Raw genomic sequence first — 17,411 nt, 5'->3', positions numbered from 1 at the left:
AAAGGAATCATTTCAGATGTAATGAACAATGACAACTCATTAAGATGACAGTTCTCAGTATGGCAAGTTAGCTTTGCCATCAAGTCCAAAGGGGGAGATTGTTGGCATTATGATACAAGTGTTGTCCTTGATGGCAACTCACACATATGACAGATCAAAGTGCAACAGGTCAGTAGCAAAGAATTGATGATCATACTACAAAGAATGAAGAAAGAAAAGTATATATGTAGGTTCACTATATACCAAGTCGTGTATATGCGCGAGTTCGCTATATACCAAGTAGTGTATACACGCAGGATCACTATATACAAAGGTGCGTATATTGTACACACGCACTTTCACGCAAGGAAAGGCATGTACATGTCAAAAAAATAAGTTTTGGGTCTGTGGTATTTGGTCCATGGTATTTTGGTATTTGGTCCTTGGTATTGCGTCCGAAGTGCTGAACCCAGGTATTGGGTCCCTAGTATTGGTTCTAAATGGTTTTGGACCATGGTATTGAGTAAGGACTAAGACTATAAAAGGAGAAGAAGATCATTAGGCAAATGAATTCAGAAAGTCTTGAATATCTGATGAAGTATGAGATCCAATATACAAGTTATGGGTTCATGATGCTTTGAGTTAAGGAATCTTGGGGGTTGATGCAGAACAAGATCTAAAGATAGATTGGGATCTAATGGCTTGGAATGAATCATCTCTATACGATTTTATCATGCTTAGTCTAGATCTGTATATTGACGCATGTAATGTTCTGTAAATATTATGATTTGGGTATAACTCAAGTTTGGAATAGCTGCAAATCATGAATGAATATTTACAGAAGTATACATTGGTTGACTTTGATAAAAGCGCATACATACGCAGGTTAGATACATCTGAATAGCGTATACCATATAAACTATGATGTTTGAAGTTACAAGTGGTTCTGGTTGATGATGAAAAGTCTAAGTCCTGGTGACTGTTTACTGGTGTCAGTATTCTGCATATTTAGATTGGTTGAATGGGTTTAGCTTCAGTGTTGATGGAAGAGATCTAATCATAATGAATTATCTTTATGTGATCTGATGAACTAGATCTAGTTGCTAACACACGTATTATCCTTGTATATGTAATGATCTGGGTATGTCTGAATTCAGGAAGTGCAGTGAAGTTATAAGTAAGTATTTGATGACATATACGCTGGTTCGCTTTGGTGAAGTTGCCTATACATGCTAGTTCGACTCTTCCAAGTAGCGTATGCACTCTGATGTATGATGTTTGATGATACAATTAGATCTAAACATTGTTGTAGAGTTCTATGTTCTGCTTTGTGTTCTGGTGACTACAGTTTGCTGACAAGGTTTCAATGATTCAAAGATTGATGATGCTAGTGTTGATTGATTGTGTGCTTCAATGATATTGATGGGTCCAATATGAAAATTAGATGAAACGTGGCCTTCAGATTATGGTGTTGTGCTTCAGGAATATCCAGTCTGAAAATTTATGAAACGTGGTACCTGGAGGAAGAAAGAGAAGGTTGTAGCCTTCTGTAGGTCAGCACCTAAGTACTAGTACATCAGCTAGTATAAGAGCTGAGGGGGTTGCAGCTCCCTTCCAGGAGAAGCTGGAGAACAAGAGAAGGTAGTAGCCTTCTGTAGGTAGAAGCCTGTGTACTGGTATAAGACTGCACTAGTACAAAAATATTGTAAAAGGAAGTTTCTTATTAAAAGAAGATATAGACGAATTGCAGCAGGTGGTTTTCACCCACATTGGGTTTCCACCTTATATCATGGTGTTCATGTGTGCTTCTTGTGTGTGATGATCTGTTTTGTTTACCGTTCATATGATTAATGAAGTTCTGATGCACTAATTAAAGATCAACATTTAATGAATTAACTGAATCATAAGTTTACTGGATATACGCTAGTTGCATTAGACACAGTTGCGTGTGCACGCGGGTTCACTTAACTGAAGTAGCGTATATGAATCTGAGTATGGAAATGAAAAATTGTTTGATTTGATAATACTGATTCACCCCCCCCCCTCTCAGTATTATTTCCAACATATACTTCAAGAGTTTAATTAGAATATTCATTATCTTGGTTGTGTATGTTGACGATATGCTTATTGCAAGTAAAATCATGGAAGAGATCAATAGGTTAAAGACTCAGCTCTCTAGGACGTTTGATATGAAGGATCTTGGAGCGGAAAAAACGTATCTTGGGAATGGAGATACACAGAGACAAAAATGAGGTTCTTTTGGCTCACATTGTCGATAATGAAATGCAATGATAACCCTTCACCCACATCTGTGAGTGGAATAGGTGTTCCCCCTCCTCTGGATCTTCAGGCTCAATCTTTTGGATCTTGGTGGAATGGTACTGGGCTCCGTGTCAATGATCTTCTTCCGTTTTTCATTCCCTTTGTCGAGTTCTGTCTCAGATTCGAAACACACGTCTAACTCAAAAGCCTTCAGCTTGACCATTAGTGACTGCTTAGCTCAACACTCACTTGTGTTGTGAGTGGATCTCTTATGGAAATCACACCACTTTCTAATCTCCTTATTCATATTCGTGGTATTATTCTTTGCTTGCAGCTTTGGCGGGTTATACTAGGTCGCCCCGTCTTGGCTTTACCATTTTCTCTACGGTTTTGGGGGTGCCTTTCCCTTGCTTCAGCATCACAGATATAAAATCTTGCTTTTTCTATTTAAACTTTTGATCAATATTGACAATGTATTGGTACGTCGTATTGAGCGAGGAGATGTCCAGGAAATCCATCTCATCCTAGATATACATGTGTAGGCGGCCACGGTACTTGACTACCAAATATTTCTTAGAATCTTTGATACCGAATTTCATGCAAAACCTGCAAAAGGAGTTGTGGGTAGAAGCAATATCTACTGCTTGTTATTTAGTTAATAGATCACCTTCAATTGCAATTAATTGTAAAATTCCTTAAGAAGTTTGGTTGGGCCAGTCTTGGGATTATTCACATTTAAGGATTTTTGGTTGTGATGCCTATGCTCTTATTCAAAAATATCAACATACAAAATTAGATCAAAAATAGAAATGTTATGTCTTTGTTGGGTACGACTATGCGGTGAAAGGTTACAGGTTGTGGTATCCTACTTCATGGAAGATAGTCATTAGTAGAGATGTAACATATGATGAATCTTTTCTTTTAAAATTACATGTTGAAAAAATTGAATAGGAACAGGTATCGCCAAATCAACAAATTCAGTTGGAGGCTAGACTTTTTTTAGAAAGTCGAAAGGAATGAGAGACTTCTAGAGGAAAAGTTGAAGAAGATGCCAAGGAAACTATTGAAGTTTCATAACCAGTTCAACAAGTAGTCACTCTAAGAAGGTCTACAAGGGAAAGAAAAACACCTGAAAGGTATGAAGATTTTTCTTCATATTTTGCAATGAGTACTAAATATGGGGAAACTTCTTGTTATCAGGAAGCAGTGGATGATATGGATAGCGAAAAATGGAAAAATGTTATGAAAGAAGAAATGGATTCCTTAGCCAAGAACAATACTTGGGATCTTATAGAACTTCCTAAAGGGAGAAGTTTTGTTGGATGCAAATGGGTCTTCAAATTGAAATGGAAAGTTGATGGAAGTATCGAAAGGTATAAGGCGACTCTAGTCGCAAAAGGGTATTCTTAGGTTGAAGGTATTGACTTTCATGAGATTTTTTCATCAGTTGTAAAACTTGTTTATATCCGTACTGTGTTGGCACTAACTGCATTACTCGACCTTGAGTTCGAAAAGTTAGATGTTAAAACAAATTTTCTACAAGGTGATTTGGATGAAGAGATATATATGGAATAGCCATAATGTTTTGTACAAGGCCGCAGTCGAAGATTAGTTTGCAAGCTCGTGAAATCATTGTATAGCCTAAGGCAGTCTCCGAGGCAATGGTACAAGAAGTTTGACTCCTTCATGGTGAGGCGGAACTTTATTAGAACTGAGTATGATCATCGTGCATACTACAAGAGTTTACGTAGCATATTCATTATCTTTGTTGTGTATGTTGACAATATGTTTATTGCAAGAAAATCCATGGAAGAGATCAATAGGTTAAAGGCTCAACTCTCTAGGACGTTCGATATGAAGGATCTTGGAGTGGAAAAATATATCTTGGGCTTGGAGATACACAGAGACAAAAAAATTGAAAGCTTTGGTTATCACAGTACAAGTATGTGGAAAGAGTACTTGAAAAGTTTGGTGTGAACAATATGAAACCTGTTAATCTTCCATTAGCTTCCCATTTTAAAGTTTATTTAGTTTTGAGTCCTAGAACTGATGAAGAAAAGAAGTATATGTCTCGTGTACCATACGAAAATGTTATAGGCAACTTAATGTATGTGATGGCATCTACAAGACTTGACATTTCACATGAAGTTGGAGTTGTGAGGAGGTTCATGGAAATCTAGGTGAAGAACATTGGTGAGTAGTAAAATGGGTGCTTCGGAATTTAAGGGGCACAAGTGACCATTGCATCATCTTTAATGGTAGTGAAGGATCAGTCTACAGATATATGGATGCTGATTATGCAGGTGATTTGGACAAAAAGAGATCTACTACAGGCTATGTATTTACTCTTGCAGGTGGAGAAATTGGTTGGATGTCAAAGCTTCAAGAAGCAGTTGCTTTTTCCACCACCGAATCAGAGTGTATAGTTGCTTCAAATGCTAGTAAAGAAGCAATTTGGTTGAAAGGTTTGCTTGATGAGATTGGAAGGACGCAGGAGAAAGTGAATGTATTCTCTGATAGTCAGAGTGTTATTCATTTGGCTACAAATCCATCTTATCACAGCAAGTCCAAGCACATTGATGTAAGGTATCATTTTCTGAGACATGTGATCGATGGCAGAAAAGTAGCTCTCAAAAGGGTCCATACATGGGAGAATTGTGCAGACATATTCACGAAGCCAGTTAGAGTAGAGAAGTTGCGATGGTGTTTGGCTTCTCTTTGTTTGCAGAAGAGATGATGAATGGACATGGGCAAGGGATTAAGAAAATTGTTGTCAAGGTGGAGTTTGTTGAAATATGACAACAAAATGTAATTATGGGTAAAATTTGTTAATTACTGTCAATTAGTTTTGCAACGGGATTCATAATGAGAAGGAGTTATGTAACTGAGAAAAAGCCCATATTAATTGGGATGGCCTGAGAGGCTTGGATGATGGAGATTCATTCTTGATTAATAGAAGTTTCCAATCCCTTGCTCCGTGGAGGTTTTCTTGACACATTGTCAAGGTTTTACCACGTAAAAACATCTTGTTTTAATGTGTGATTAAATTTGTCAATTTTTATGCATTTCTTCCCATGTATGTTTGAATGTTGAATAACTCTTGTAAACCCAAGATCATTTCTCTAAGGGAAAGAAAGATGAGTTCTTAGCCATTGAAATGGTATATTAGTTTTGACTCCAAGCCCAAAACTCAATTACAACCTAGTCAATATTTCCAAAAATGTCAATATGCTTTGTGGTGATCATTGAAGTTATCTCAATGGTGATCTTCTACTCTTTAATAATATTTAGCTTTAATTCTATGGACACAATAAATATTAGCCCAAAACTCAATTACAACCTTGTGAATAATTCGCCGAAAATCAATACCCTCTGTGGTCATCATTTACCTTATAGCTTTAATTCTATGGACACAATAAATACTAGCCCAAAACTCAATTACAACCTAGTAAAAAATTCCTAGAAAGTCAATATAATTTGTGGTCATCATTTAAGTTATCTTTAATGTGATAACTTAATAATAATATTTAGCTTTAATTCTTAGTACACAAAAAATATTATCCCATTTATAATTTAAAATTTTATCAAAAAAATAATTCAAAAGACTTATATATAAACAAAAGAAATGCATACATAAATGTACTTAATGTAATGTTACACTAATAATGGTTATTATGATTTTATCAAGCAAATTAAAAATTACTTTATAATATAGTAAAGTTAGCATGCAATTATAATAATAAATAAAATAAATAATAAATTATAATAATAAATAAAAAAAGTTGAGAAAAAAATTATTACTTGAGTAATAAAATAATCATAATAATATATAACTAATAAATTAAATTAAAACATAGATTTATATTCATCTTTTTATAAAAAAATGATATTAATTAAATTAATAGTTTTATATATTAATATAATATTTTTTTATTAATAATCATTTTTAAATAAAAAATAAATTAATTTTTTTAAACTCTATTTTAAATGGAAGAAAAGTGATAGATTTTTATATGGTTATAAAAGTTTTTAGGAATATAAAAGTGTGATATTAGAATTTAGAAATAACAATGAAAATGATATCTATATATTATTTATTTATTAATATAATTTTAAATCACATTTTAGGTATTATTTACTTATTAATATTATTTTTAAATTATTATATTATTTAATTAAATATCTTTTAATAATAGATTGTATACGAGTAATAGATTGTATTACAATGATTTTTTGTAGCGCAACAACAAATGAAACTTTTTCAAATGGTTAAATCAATGGTGGTTTGGCAAAGTTATAAAGGTGTTGTTTTGTGACGACTGAATTCAATTGTTACCTTGTTGCATTGTGAAAGAACTAGCAACTGAATTTAATTGTTACCTTGTTGCATTGCGAAAGAACTTGTGAAACAATGTGACCTTGTTTCATTGAGAAAGAACTACTGAAACACTGTGACCGCCAATTAATAGTTTACAATGATAGAATGCTTATCAAGAAAGATTGTAATGATGCGGGCACGAAAGATTGTAATGATGTGGGCACTGTTCTTGGTTTTTGTCATTTCAATGTCTACACGGGCAGAATCGGAATCTGAAGGCAGTTCAACTCCGAGTTCGATCAAAAGAAGCAAAGAGAATCGGTATACGAGTACCCTTTCCTCCAGGAATCAATGGATTTGAACGACAACAATATTATTTGTTAGTTAGTCCACCTTGGGCCTCACCGCAATCTGTTCATTTTCGCCAACGGAAAATTGATTATGTTCAACCATGTCAACGACCGCGTGGTGTGGCATTACTGGGACATGCCCTCCTACTCCAGCAACTACGTCGAGACCTCTGCCTCCATGGTGATCTTCTATTCTTTAATAATATTTATCTTTAATTCTATGGACACAATAAATATTAGCCCAAAACTCAATTACAACCTAGTAAATAATTCACAGAAAATCAATACTCACACTTTGTGGTCATCATTTAAGTTATAGGTTTAATTCTATGGACAGTATAAATACTAGCCCAAAACTCAATTACAACCTAGTTAAAAATTCCTAGAAAGTCAATATACTTTGTGGTCATCATTTAAGTTATCTCTAATGTGATAACGTAATAATAATATTTAGCTTTAATTCTAAGTACACCATAAATATTATCTCATTTATAATTTTAAATTTTATCAAAAAATTAATTCAAAAGAGTTATATATAAGTGAAAAGAAATGTGTACATAAATTTACTTAATGCAATGTTACACAAGTAATAGTTATTATGTTTTTATCAAACAAATTAAAAAATACTTTATAGTATAGTAGAGTAAGCATGCAATTATAGTAATAAATAAAATAAATAATAAATGTTAAAATTAAGAGAAAAGTTATTAATTGATTAATAAAATAATTATAATAATATGTAATTAATAATTAATAGCTAAAATACAAATTGATATTGATTTTTTAATAAAACAATTGATATTTCTTTTAATTAATAGTCATTTTAAAATAAAAAATAAATAAATTGTTTTAAACTCTATTTTAAATGGGAGAAAAGCCATAGATTTTTATATAGTTATAAAAGTTTTTATGAATATAAATGTGTGATATTAGAATTCAATTGTTACCTTTTGGCAAAGTTATAAAGGCGATGTCTCATGACTACTGAATTCAATTGTAACCTTTTGTCAAAGTTATAAATGCAATGTCTCATGACGACTGAATTCAATTGTTACCTTGTTGCATTGCTAAAGAACTAGTGTGACCTTGTTGCGCTGAGAAAGAAATAGTGAAACAGTGTGATGGGGTTTAATAGTTTAAAATGATAGAATGTTTATCAAGGAAAATTGTATGATGTGGACACTAAAGATTGTAATAATGTAGGCACTAAAGATTGCAATGATACAATTATAGTAATAAATAAAATAAATAATAAATGTTAAAATTAAGAGAAAAGTTATTAATTGATTAATAAAATAATTATAATAATATATAATTAATAATTAAAATACAATATTGATTTTTTTTTAAATTGATATATATTTTAATTAATAATTTTATATATGAATATAATATCTTTAATTAATAATTATTTTAAAATAAAAAAAAAAAAATTGTTTTAAAGGTAAAAAGTGATAGATTTTTATATAGTTCTAAAACCTGTGATATTTATGAATATAGACATGTGATATTAGGATTTACAAATAACAAAAATATATATATATATATATATATATATATATATATATATATATATATATATAGATATATATATCATTTATTTTATTTAGTAATATCATTATATAAAGTATTAAAAGTGAACAATAGGTTCTTTGCAGCAGCGCAAGGGGTAAATTGAAACTTGTTCAAATCAACGGTAATGTTTTTTTTGCGGCAGCGCAACGGCAAATTGAAACTTGTTCAAATCAACCGTACGTAGTTTGGCAAAGTTATAAAGGCGATGTCATGACGACTGAGTTCAATTGTTATGTTATTGCACTGAGTTCAATTGTTACGTTATTGCATTGAGAAAGAATTAGCTAACACTGTGACAGAAAGAATCAGCGAAATATTCTGACTGCTGATTAATATTTTACAATGATAGAACATTTATCAAGAAAGATTGTGATGATGTGGGTAATAAAGATTGTAATGATGTGGGCATTGTTCTTGGTTTGCGTCATTTCAGTGTCTGCAGGGGCGGAATGTGAAGGCGAAGATGGTAACTCGGGTGTATCAGCTATGCACTTGGCTCTACTACCCAACAATAAGATCATCTTCTTCGATTCGACTGATTTCGGCTCATCCAACTTCCTGTTGAAAATATAATTTCAACTGCGATACAGTTGAGCCATGCAGCAGCATGAGGTCTCTAACCGTGCAATTCACCGAGAATCAGGAGGCAAAAACACTCCAAGATCAAATTGCAGCTGCAGCGATATGAATATCGCCGACGAGCGATCGCCGATATCGCATCGGCAAAGTCGAAGTGAAGGAATTATAAAGGAGCTTTTGTGTTTCCGACGAGCGATCGCCGATATCGCTATCGGCACATCGCTATCGGCAATGTCATAGGGTCGGGGTCTTTGACATGAGTAAAGTTGTGATGCGATGAAGGGCGGACCCGATGGCTTCCCAAAACCAAATTGTATAAGGTTTGTCTTTTCCGTTGACCGCCGTGGAGGAAACGCTGAGGCTTTTAATGCTGTTCGTATTGTTTGGTGGAGGCCCGTTTTAAATGGTTATGGGCATACGTCCCATTTATATTTTTATATATGCATTTACGTAAGTTTAGGTGTAGGCCATTTAATATGGTTATGGGCCACGTTAGTTTTTTTTTTTATTATGTTTTCATATATGACTATGTGTGTAGTAGTTTTAGTGCAGAGTGGCTGCAGGAGCATATAGTGTTGTGCGCGTTTCTTTTGGGTGAGGTGTATTGTGCCTGCGCACAATTTTTATGTAATTGTATTATATTGTGGCTGCGCTCGGTGGAGAAAATTTTTGTTAACGCACAGCAAATTTTTGTTAACGCACAGCAGTGCGAGATATGAAAGAGGTGATGTAATTGTTTTTTTTTGACCCCCATTGTAAAACAGAAGATTATGTAATTTTCACAGCAGTGGAGTATGTAATTTTTGTGGTAAATGTTGAACGCACAGCAGTGCGGAAAATGGAACAGGGGAGGCATGTAATGTTTGTTTGTCATTGTAAAACATAGGAGCAGCAAGAAATTGTTTTGAAATATCCACAGCAGTGGAAAATCTGTGAGAGCAGCAGAGTTTTATTTTTGAATCCCTCTTTGCACAGAGGATGAAGTTTGTATCAGTCTTTTGTTTAAAATCAATAGAAGTTTTTTTTACTGTGTAATGGACTGTGTTCTGAGTTAATTTTTTTTTATTAAAGAGGTTCTCTGCAAATGATCCGGGACAAAGGAAACAGAGCATTGGCTCTGTGGTGTTAAGTTTGTTTGGTTTTGGTATTTTTCTCCATTAAAAAAAAAATTATCCAACAGTGGTATCAGAGCTAGTCCAGGCTCTTTGAAGACTCAAAGAAGCTGAAGGAAGGTGTTGTTGCAGCAGTCAAACCTCTCCAGCAGTGTGAAGCCACAGCCAAAAGGGTTAAGGTATTTCTCAAAGCTTTCCTTTGTGTTACTGTGAAAGAAACAGTCAGCGATTATGGCAAGGTCAAAGAAGAGAGCCTCCAAGCCAGTTAAAAATGTGTCTCCCTCCTCTACTAAACTAGAAGGAAATCTATTTGAAAACATAGTATTTGAAACCCCAAAGTTTGATGGAAACTTTGATGTATGGGAAATAAAGATGAGGGCTTTCCTAATGTCTGAGGGGATTGAATTCTGGGAGTCAGTGATTGATGACAGCAATATGGATAAAGAATCCATGGAGTATGATGCACAAGCAGCAAAACTAATCTTGGATGGACTCCCTGATTCTGTGAAGAGGAATCTAAGAAAATACACATCAGCAAAGGATATATGGGACAGACTGCATGACCTTCATGCAAAGGGAGCACTGACCATGACAATGAGTCAAGAAGAACCCATCATAGAAGCTGAGAATGAAAAGCTTGACCTCATCAAGCTTCAAGTAAAGGAAAGGGATGAAGAGCTAGCCAAGCTCAAGAAGGAGCTTGACCAATGCAAGAAGAAACATCATGAAGAAGTCATATTTATGACAAATCAGCTGAATGAAGCAAAGAAGCAGGCAGATGCCTTGACAAGTCAACTTGAACAAAGGCACATGAGAGTGAATAAGCTTGTAGAAGAGATTGGACAATACAAGGTAGAGGTATCCTCCCTTAAGTCCGAACTACAAGAAGCCAAGAAGCAGGCACAAGGAGCTGAAAAGAAAATGAAGAGCAGTCAAGCAAAAGATGAAGAAATTTCCAAAATGAAGACAGATATTATCTCCTTCAAAATAGTAGCAGCTGAAGCTACTCGTAGCAAGGAAGAAATTGAGGGACAACTAGCAAAGAAAAATAATGAATGTGAAAAGTTAGAAGAAGAGATTGTCCTCCTTAGGAAGAAGGTTGAAGGGCTGAACAAAATAATGAAGAGCTCTCAAGCCTTGGATGATATGCTCAGCTATCACAGATCTCCATATGATAAATCAGGACTTGGGTATGTAGGCGAACCCTCAATCAAGGATGAGGATGCTTTAAGCAAAGGAGATGTGAAGAAGCTAGAAAGAGATTGTGAAGCTCCTAGTTCCAGCAAAGGCAAGGAGAAAAATGAAGGCTGCAATAGAAGAGATCCTGCTCCAAGTAGAAGATCAGCTCCAAGAAGAAACGTAGCTGATGTCAAAGAGGTAAGAGGCAATGGTTATCAACAAAGATTCTCAAGGCAGCAAGGCTTCAGAAGTACACCAAGAAAACCTCCATCTCCCAGGTACCAAAGCTCATTTTATGGTTATTGTTATGCTTGCTCAAACTTTGGTCATATGGCAAAAGACTGTAGAGCATTTCATGGAGATAGATGTTGTGGTCTTCGACAACCTCCAAGAAACAATTTTAGAAGAAATCATGAAATGTTATTCATGAATAATGTTGAATGCTTCAAGTGTCATAACATTGGGCATATGGCACGTGACTGTAACTTAAGATGGGCTCCTATACAAGCTAGACCCATGCAAAAGAAGAAAGTTACACAAGTATGGAGAAGAAAAGAAATACAGTGTGAAAGCCCCTTAAGCAACGCAGCTGATCTAAGTTTGTTTTGAGAAAACTTGTTAAAAGAAGACAAGCATACATTAAAGGGGAGCTTGAATATTTTTATTTGCTGAACTGTATTAACAGTCATTTGTTGATGGAGGATGTATTGCAGCGCAGCAGTTGCAAATGAAATCTTTGTTAATCCCTCTGAAAGGTAATATGCAGCAGTGATGAAATCAGCAATGTTTTTGCTTTGTGTTCATGCAATATGCACAGAAATGCATAAGAAAGAAAAGATGGCAGCGCTGAAATGTAAAGAGCAGCAGCGAGATAAGAGAAAAATGCAAAGCATGGAGACCCTCACAGCAGTGGGAAGATAGAACATAAAACAGCAGTTTTTGAATTTTTTTTGGAGCACATGGATTAGAATGAACAACAGTTTGAATTTTTTTGTGATGCACATGCATTGAAATGCATAGCAATGGAAGGTAGTTTCCTTCTAGGTAATGTGATAGAACATACTCACAGCAGAATGAGTGTAATGCACAGCAGATGAAATGTTTTGTATTGGGAATGAAAATGCAGAGCAGTGAGAAGAAAATGAGAAGGCAAAACGCAGCAGAGCGTAAATGCCCAGTGGCTGAGAGTGCAATGAAATTTCTCACACAACAAAAAAATATAATGTTTTTCTTCATATGCAATGCAGCATGCAAAGAAATGCATAAAGAAAAACAGGGACAACAGATTTTTTAATGCACATGGATGAATGAGAATGTGTATGGCAGCAGAAAATCGAAAGGAATTGCACAACAGTGCATTATGAAAATAAAAAAAATGAATACTAAGATTGTGTGAAGCAAGGGTGCATGAGAAAAGGCAGCAGCCTGTGTTATTTTTTTGTGTGGAGAATGAAGTGCCAAGAGTATGGGCACAGCAGTATGATGAAACAAAAGGCAGTGACAGTGCAAATTGCAGAGGCAATGCAGCAGCAAGAAATTTTGAACAGCAGCACATGCAAAAGAAATTTTCCTTACAGCAGTAATGGTAAATGTAATGAATTTGTTGTTCATTGAATTGATATGCAATATATGCAACAACAGTGAGTGCGAGAAATATTTACACACAGCAGTGTAAATTTGTAAATTGGGACAGTGTAATTGTTCCAGAAAAGACAGAGTATTTTGTCTTTGAAAAGTGCAGAAGCAGTGCAAGTGTAAACACAGCAGTGTGGGGTAGACGCAGTAAAGAAGATGGCACAACAGTGCAGCAGAGAATATGCATCAGCATAAGAGAACATTGTAATGAGATTGCACACACAGCAGTGCAACGATTGTTTGTTTTGGAACTGCATGTAAAGCAGTGCCTGTTTGTAATCCCTCTATTAAAGAGGAAGGTGCTTTTCAGCACAGTGTCGTGGTGAATCCCTCTATCAAGAGGATGATGCTTTTTAGCATAGTCACAGGTGAATCCCTCTGTCATGAGGAAGGTGCTCTTAAGCACAGTTTCAGGTTAATCCCTCTATTAAGAGGAAGACAACTTTGTTTGTTTGTGAACTGCATCAGAAGCAGTTGGTGAATCCCTCTATGTGAGGAAGATGTCTTTGTAACAGCAGTTGGTGAATCCCTCGATGAGAGGAAGTGCTTGGGTAAGATTGAATGCCCAGCAGTTGAAATTAAAGGGGAGTGTTGAAAATATAATTTCAACTGCGATACAGTTGAGCCATGCAGCAGCATGAGGTCTCTAACCGTGCAATTCACCGAGAATCAGGAGGCAAAAACACTCCAAGATCAAATTGCAGCTGCAGTGATATGAATATCGCCGACGAGCGATCGCCGATATCGCATCGGCAAAGTCGAAGTGAAGGAATTATAAAGGAGCTTTTGTGTTTCCGACGAGCGATCGCCGATATCGCTATCGGCACATCGCTATCGGCAATGTCATAGGGTCGGGGTCTTTGACATGAGTAAAGTTGTGATGCGATGAAGGGCGGACCCGATGGCTTCCCAAAACCAAATTGTATAAGGTTTGTCTTTTCCGTTGATCGCCGTGGAGGAAACGCTGAGGCTTTTAATGCTGTTCGTATTGTTTGGTGGAGGCCTGTTTTAAATGGTTATGGGCATACGTCCCATTTATATTTTTATATATGCATTTACGTAAGTTTAGGTGTAGGCCATTTAATATGGTTATGGGCCACGTTAGTTTTTTTTATTATGTTTTCATATATGACTATGTGTGTAGTAGTTTTAGTGTAGAGTGGCTGCAGGAGCATATAGTGTTGTGCGCGTTTCTTTTGGGTGAGGTGTATTGTGCCTGCGCACAATTTTTATGTAATTGTATTATATTGTGGCTGCGCTCGGTGGAGAAAATTTTTGTTAACGCACAGCAAATTTTTGTTAACGCACAGTAGTGCGAGATATGAAAGAGGTGATGTAATTGTTTTTTTTTGACCCCCATTGTAAAACAGAAGATTATGTAATTTTCACAGCAGTGGAGTATGTAATTTTTGTGGTAAATGTTGAACGCACAGCAGTGCGGAAAATGGAACAGGGGAGGCATGTAATGTTTGTTTGTCATTGTAAAACATAGGAGCAGCAAGAAATTGTTTTGAAATATCCACAACAGTGGAAAATCTGTGAGAGCAGCAGAGTTTTATTTTTGAATCCCTCTTTGCACAGAGGATGAAGTTTGTATCAGTCTTTTGTTTAAAATCAATAGAAGTTTTTTTTACTGTGTAATGGACTGTGTTCTGAGTTAATTTTTTTTTATTAAAGAGGTTCTCTGCAAATGATCTGGGACAAAGGAAACAGAGCATTGGCTCTGTGGTGTTAAGTTTGTTTGGTTTTGGTATTTTTCTCCATTAAAAAAAAAAATTATCCAACACTTCCCTTTACCCTTTGGGAAATGCGGGATCGATCAATTTCTGAAGAAAGATTGCTGGAATCGTTCTATCGAATATATGGAATATGATTTCCACACGAACCAGGTCAGCTCCTTTCAACTTCAGACGGAAACATGGTGTTCTTCAGGTGCCATGGCACCTGACGGCTGCCTGATCTAGACCTGTGGATTCAACGAGGGAGATGGGACAGTCAGAGTATTCAGTCCCTCCCATTTCTGTGATTGCACCGAAATTCCAAACAGGCGATGGCACGGCACCCATCACATTCTGCCCGACGGTGAAATCATGGTCGTGGGCGGGCGGGGGCAGTTCAACTCCCAGTTCGATCCAAAGAAGCAAAGCCAATCGGTGTACCAGTTCCCTTTCCTCCAGAAATCGATGGATTGGAAGGAGAACAATATTATTTATCCGTTAGTCCACCTTGGGCCTGACGGCAATCTGTTCATTTTCGCCAACGGAAAATCGATTCTGTTTGACCATGTCAACAAGCGCGTGGTGCGGCATTACCCGGACATGCCCGCCTACTCCAGCAACAGCTACGTCCAGACCTCTGCCTCCTTCGTTCTCCTCCCACTGGATGCAGGAGCTAGTGACGCTGAAGTGCTGATCTGCAGCGCTGGAGCTGCTGAGTTTTCATATAGGGAAGTGATCGGATCGAACTCGACCACCAACACCTGCGGACGTCTGGGATTCACGGATCCTGATCCACATTGGCGGATGGAGAGCATGCCCATGCGCCCCACGGTAATGGTAATGGGGGACATGCTTCTTCTCCCAACTAGCGACGTGTTAATTATGAACGGAGCTTCCAAGGGCTCTGGTTCACGGGACACCATTCTTTATCGTCTTCTTTACAAGCCATCAAGTCCCGGGCCACTTCGGTTTGAGGTGCTCACTCCCTCCGCCACTCCTAGGCTCTACCGTCCCAGTTGCCATATGCTCCCTGATGGCCGCGTTCTTGTGGGCGGCAATAATCTCGACAAATTTAGGGGTGTGCTGTATCCCACAGACCTCAGCTTGGAGGCATTTTCTCCCCCCTATCTCGCACCTGAGAACGATGCGCATCGGCCCTTAATCACGTCCTGGCCGTCTGCCATGGGCTATGGCCGTACCTTCACCATGAGATTTTACTTGCAAATCTTGGCGGGTCAACAAAAAGAAGCAATTTCTGTTACAATTCTGGCGCCGTCTAATTTTACTACACACAGTTATTCCATGAGCCAGAGGCTGCTCCGACTGGAGATCATTGAGGTTGTGCAAATTTTTGAAGTGATATATGAGATTACTATTACTGTTCTGCGTAATGCAGCCTTGACTCCTCCTGGCTTTTATCTTCTGTTCCTTGTGCATGCGGGGATTCCTAGCCCTGGGAAATGGATAAAGATTACCTGTGATGAACCTAGGTCTATAGAAAGCATGTCTATTAAAGAACCCATGCCTATGGAAGCTGTTTCTGTGTGTAAGGAAACCTGCATGTCTGACGAAGGTGTGTGTAAAGAAGCAGCTACATCCAACGGCCTTACAACTACGATGGCGCCTGCATTGGCAGGAATGGCTCTGGGTTTGTGTTTTTGTCTTGTATGGGTCAAACGTATTTGCGAGTATCTTATATCTACGGGGCGTACAAGGATGACGCCTGAGGAGACAGCAGTGGCATTAGCAGCGCCTCTGACTGTTTTATTATTGCTTGATCTGCTCTGCTCCCTACTCTAAATCCAAATTGCCGAACGCATAAATCCGTTCGACTGACTCACAGCAGTACACCTCTGAAATAAATGAAATATATCCAGCGGAGCGGCAGCTATGTGTTTGACATTTGGCATGAACCTAATTTAGTGCCAAACAAAATAAGTTCAGTTCAGTTATAGATAGATGCGTTTGAATTTTGCCTGAAAGCAATTTAATGTAGAATAAAACAACATTTATATGCTACTGAAAGCTTCATTATATTCATATTTTTTAATTCAGATTTGGCATTTTTTTTTATATTCAATCACACTATCTTCATCTTCATGCATGATATTAATATTTAAATGGCAGATCCACGTTAACTGATTTATTCAATTATCCGGAATTACAGTCGTTTGATTTCAGATTTGGTATGTGTTTTTAAGGTAACATGTACTATTCAATTACAGTATCTTCTGTGAGAATAATGCAGAAATAGAATTAGTTATGAGTGGTTGAACAGAATTAGTTGTAAGTGGTTGAACAGAATTAGTTGTGAGTGGTTAGGAATTAGTTGCACATATTTCCTATATAAGTGTGATGTAATTGAGCAAATAAATGAATGAAGTTGTGTGTCTTTGTTATAGTTTGTGTTGTATTTGTTTTAATATGGTATCGGAGCTCTCTTTTGTCTGTGCCTCTCTCCTCTTCGTGGGCAGTAAGTGACTCTGCCATTAGAGTGTGCGCAGTAACAGTACCAGCAGCACTGACCAGTAAGGCCATGGCAAGGGGAGCCAGAGAGAGAATCTGCAGAGCGGCAAGGGGAGCCAGAGAGAGAATCTGAAGAACGGCATCACCGCTGGAAGGAGACAACGCAGGTGAAACCTCATCGCGGGCACTGTGGCAGGCGAAAAAGCAGTCAGCAGGCACCGCATTAGAGCGACGGCCA

General features: G+C 36.9%; 1 protein-coding gene across 1 annotated transcript; it reads left to right on the top strand.

Moving 5' to 3' along the window:
* The first annotated feature begins 15,172 nt into the window (after positions 1–15,172).
* On the top strand, positions 15,173–16,507 carry LOC149221893 (aldehyde oxidase GLOX-like). Its single transcript, XM_089387511.1, has one exon. It carries the CDS (start codon positions 15,173–15,175, stop codon positions 16,505–16,507), a length of 1,335 nt encoding a protein of 444 aa, XP_089243637.1.
* Positions 16,508–17,411: the final 904 nt, after the last annotated feature.

The sequence above is a fragment of the Pinus tabuliformis genome, chromosome Q (assembly GCF_031772625.1).
Source record: "Pinus tabuliformis cultivar Carrire ecotype Pingquan chromosome Q, CPIR1, whole genome shotgun sequence".
Lineage (NCBI taxonomy): Eukaryota > Viridiplantae > Streptophyta > Pinopsida > Pinales > Pinaceae > Pinus > Pinus tabuliformis.
The sequence above is the reverse complement of the archived record's forward strand: the minus strand, read 5'-3'. Positions and strand labels throughout refer to the sequence as shown.

Coding starts and splice junctions, on each gene's coding strand:
- LOC149221893 (XM_089387511.1), top strand. CDS start 15,173: ATGGATTGGAAGGAGAACAATATTATTTATCCGTTAGTCCACCTTGGG.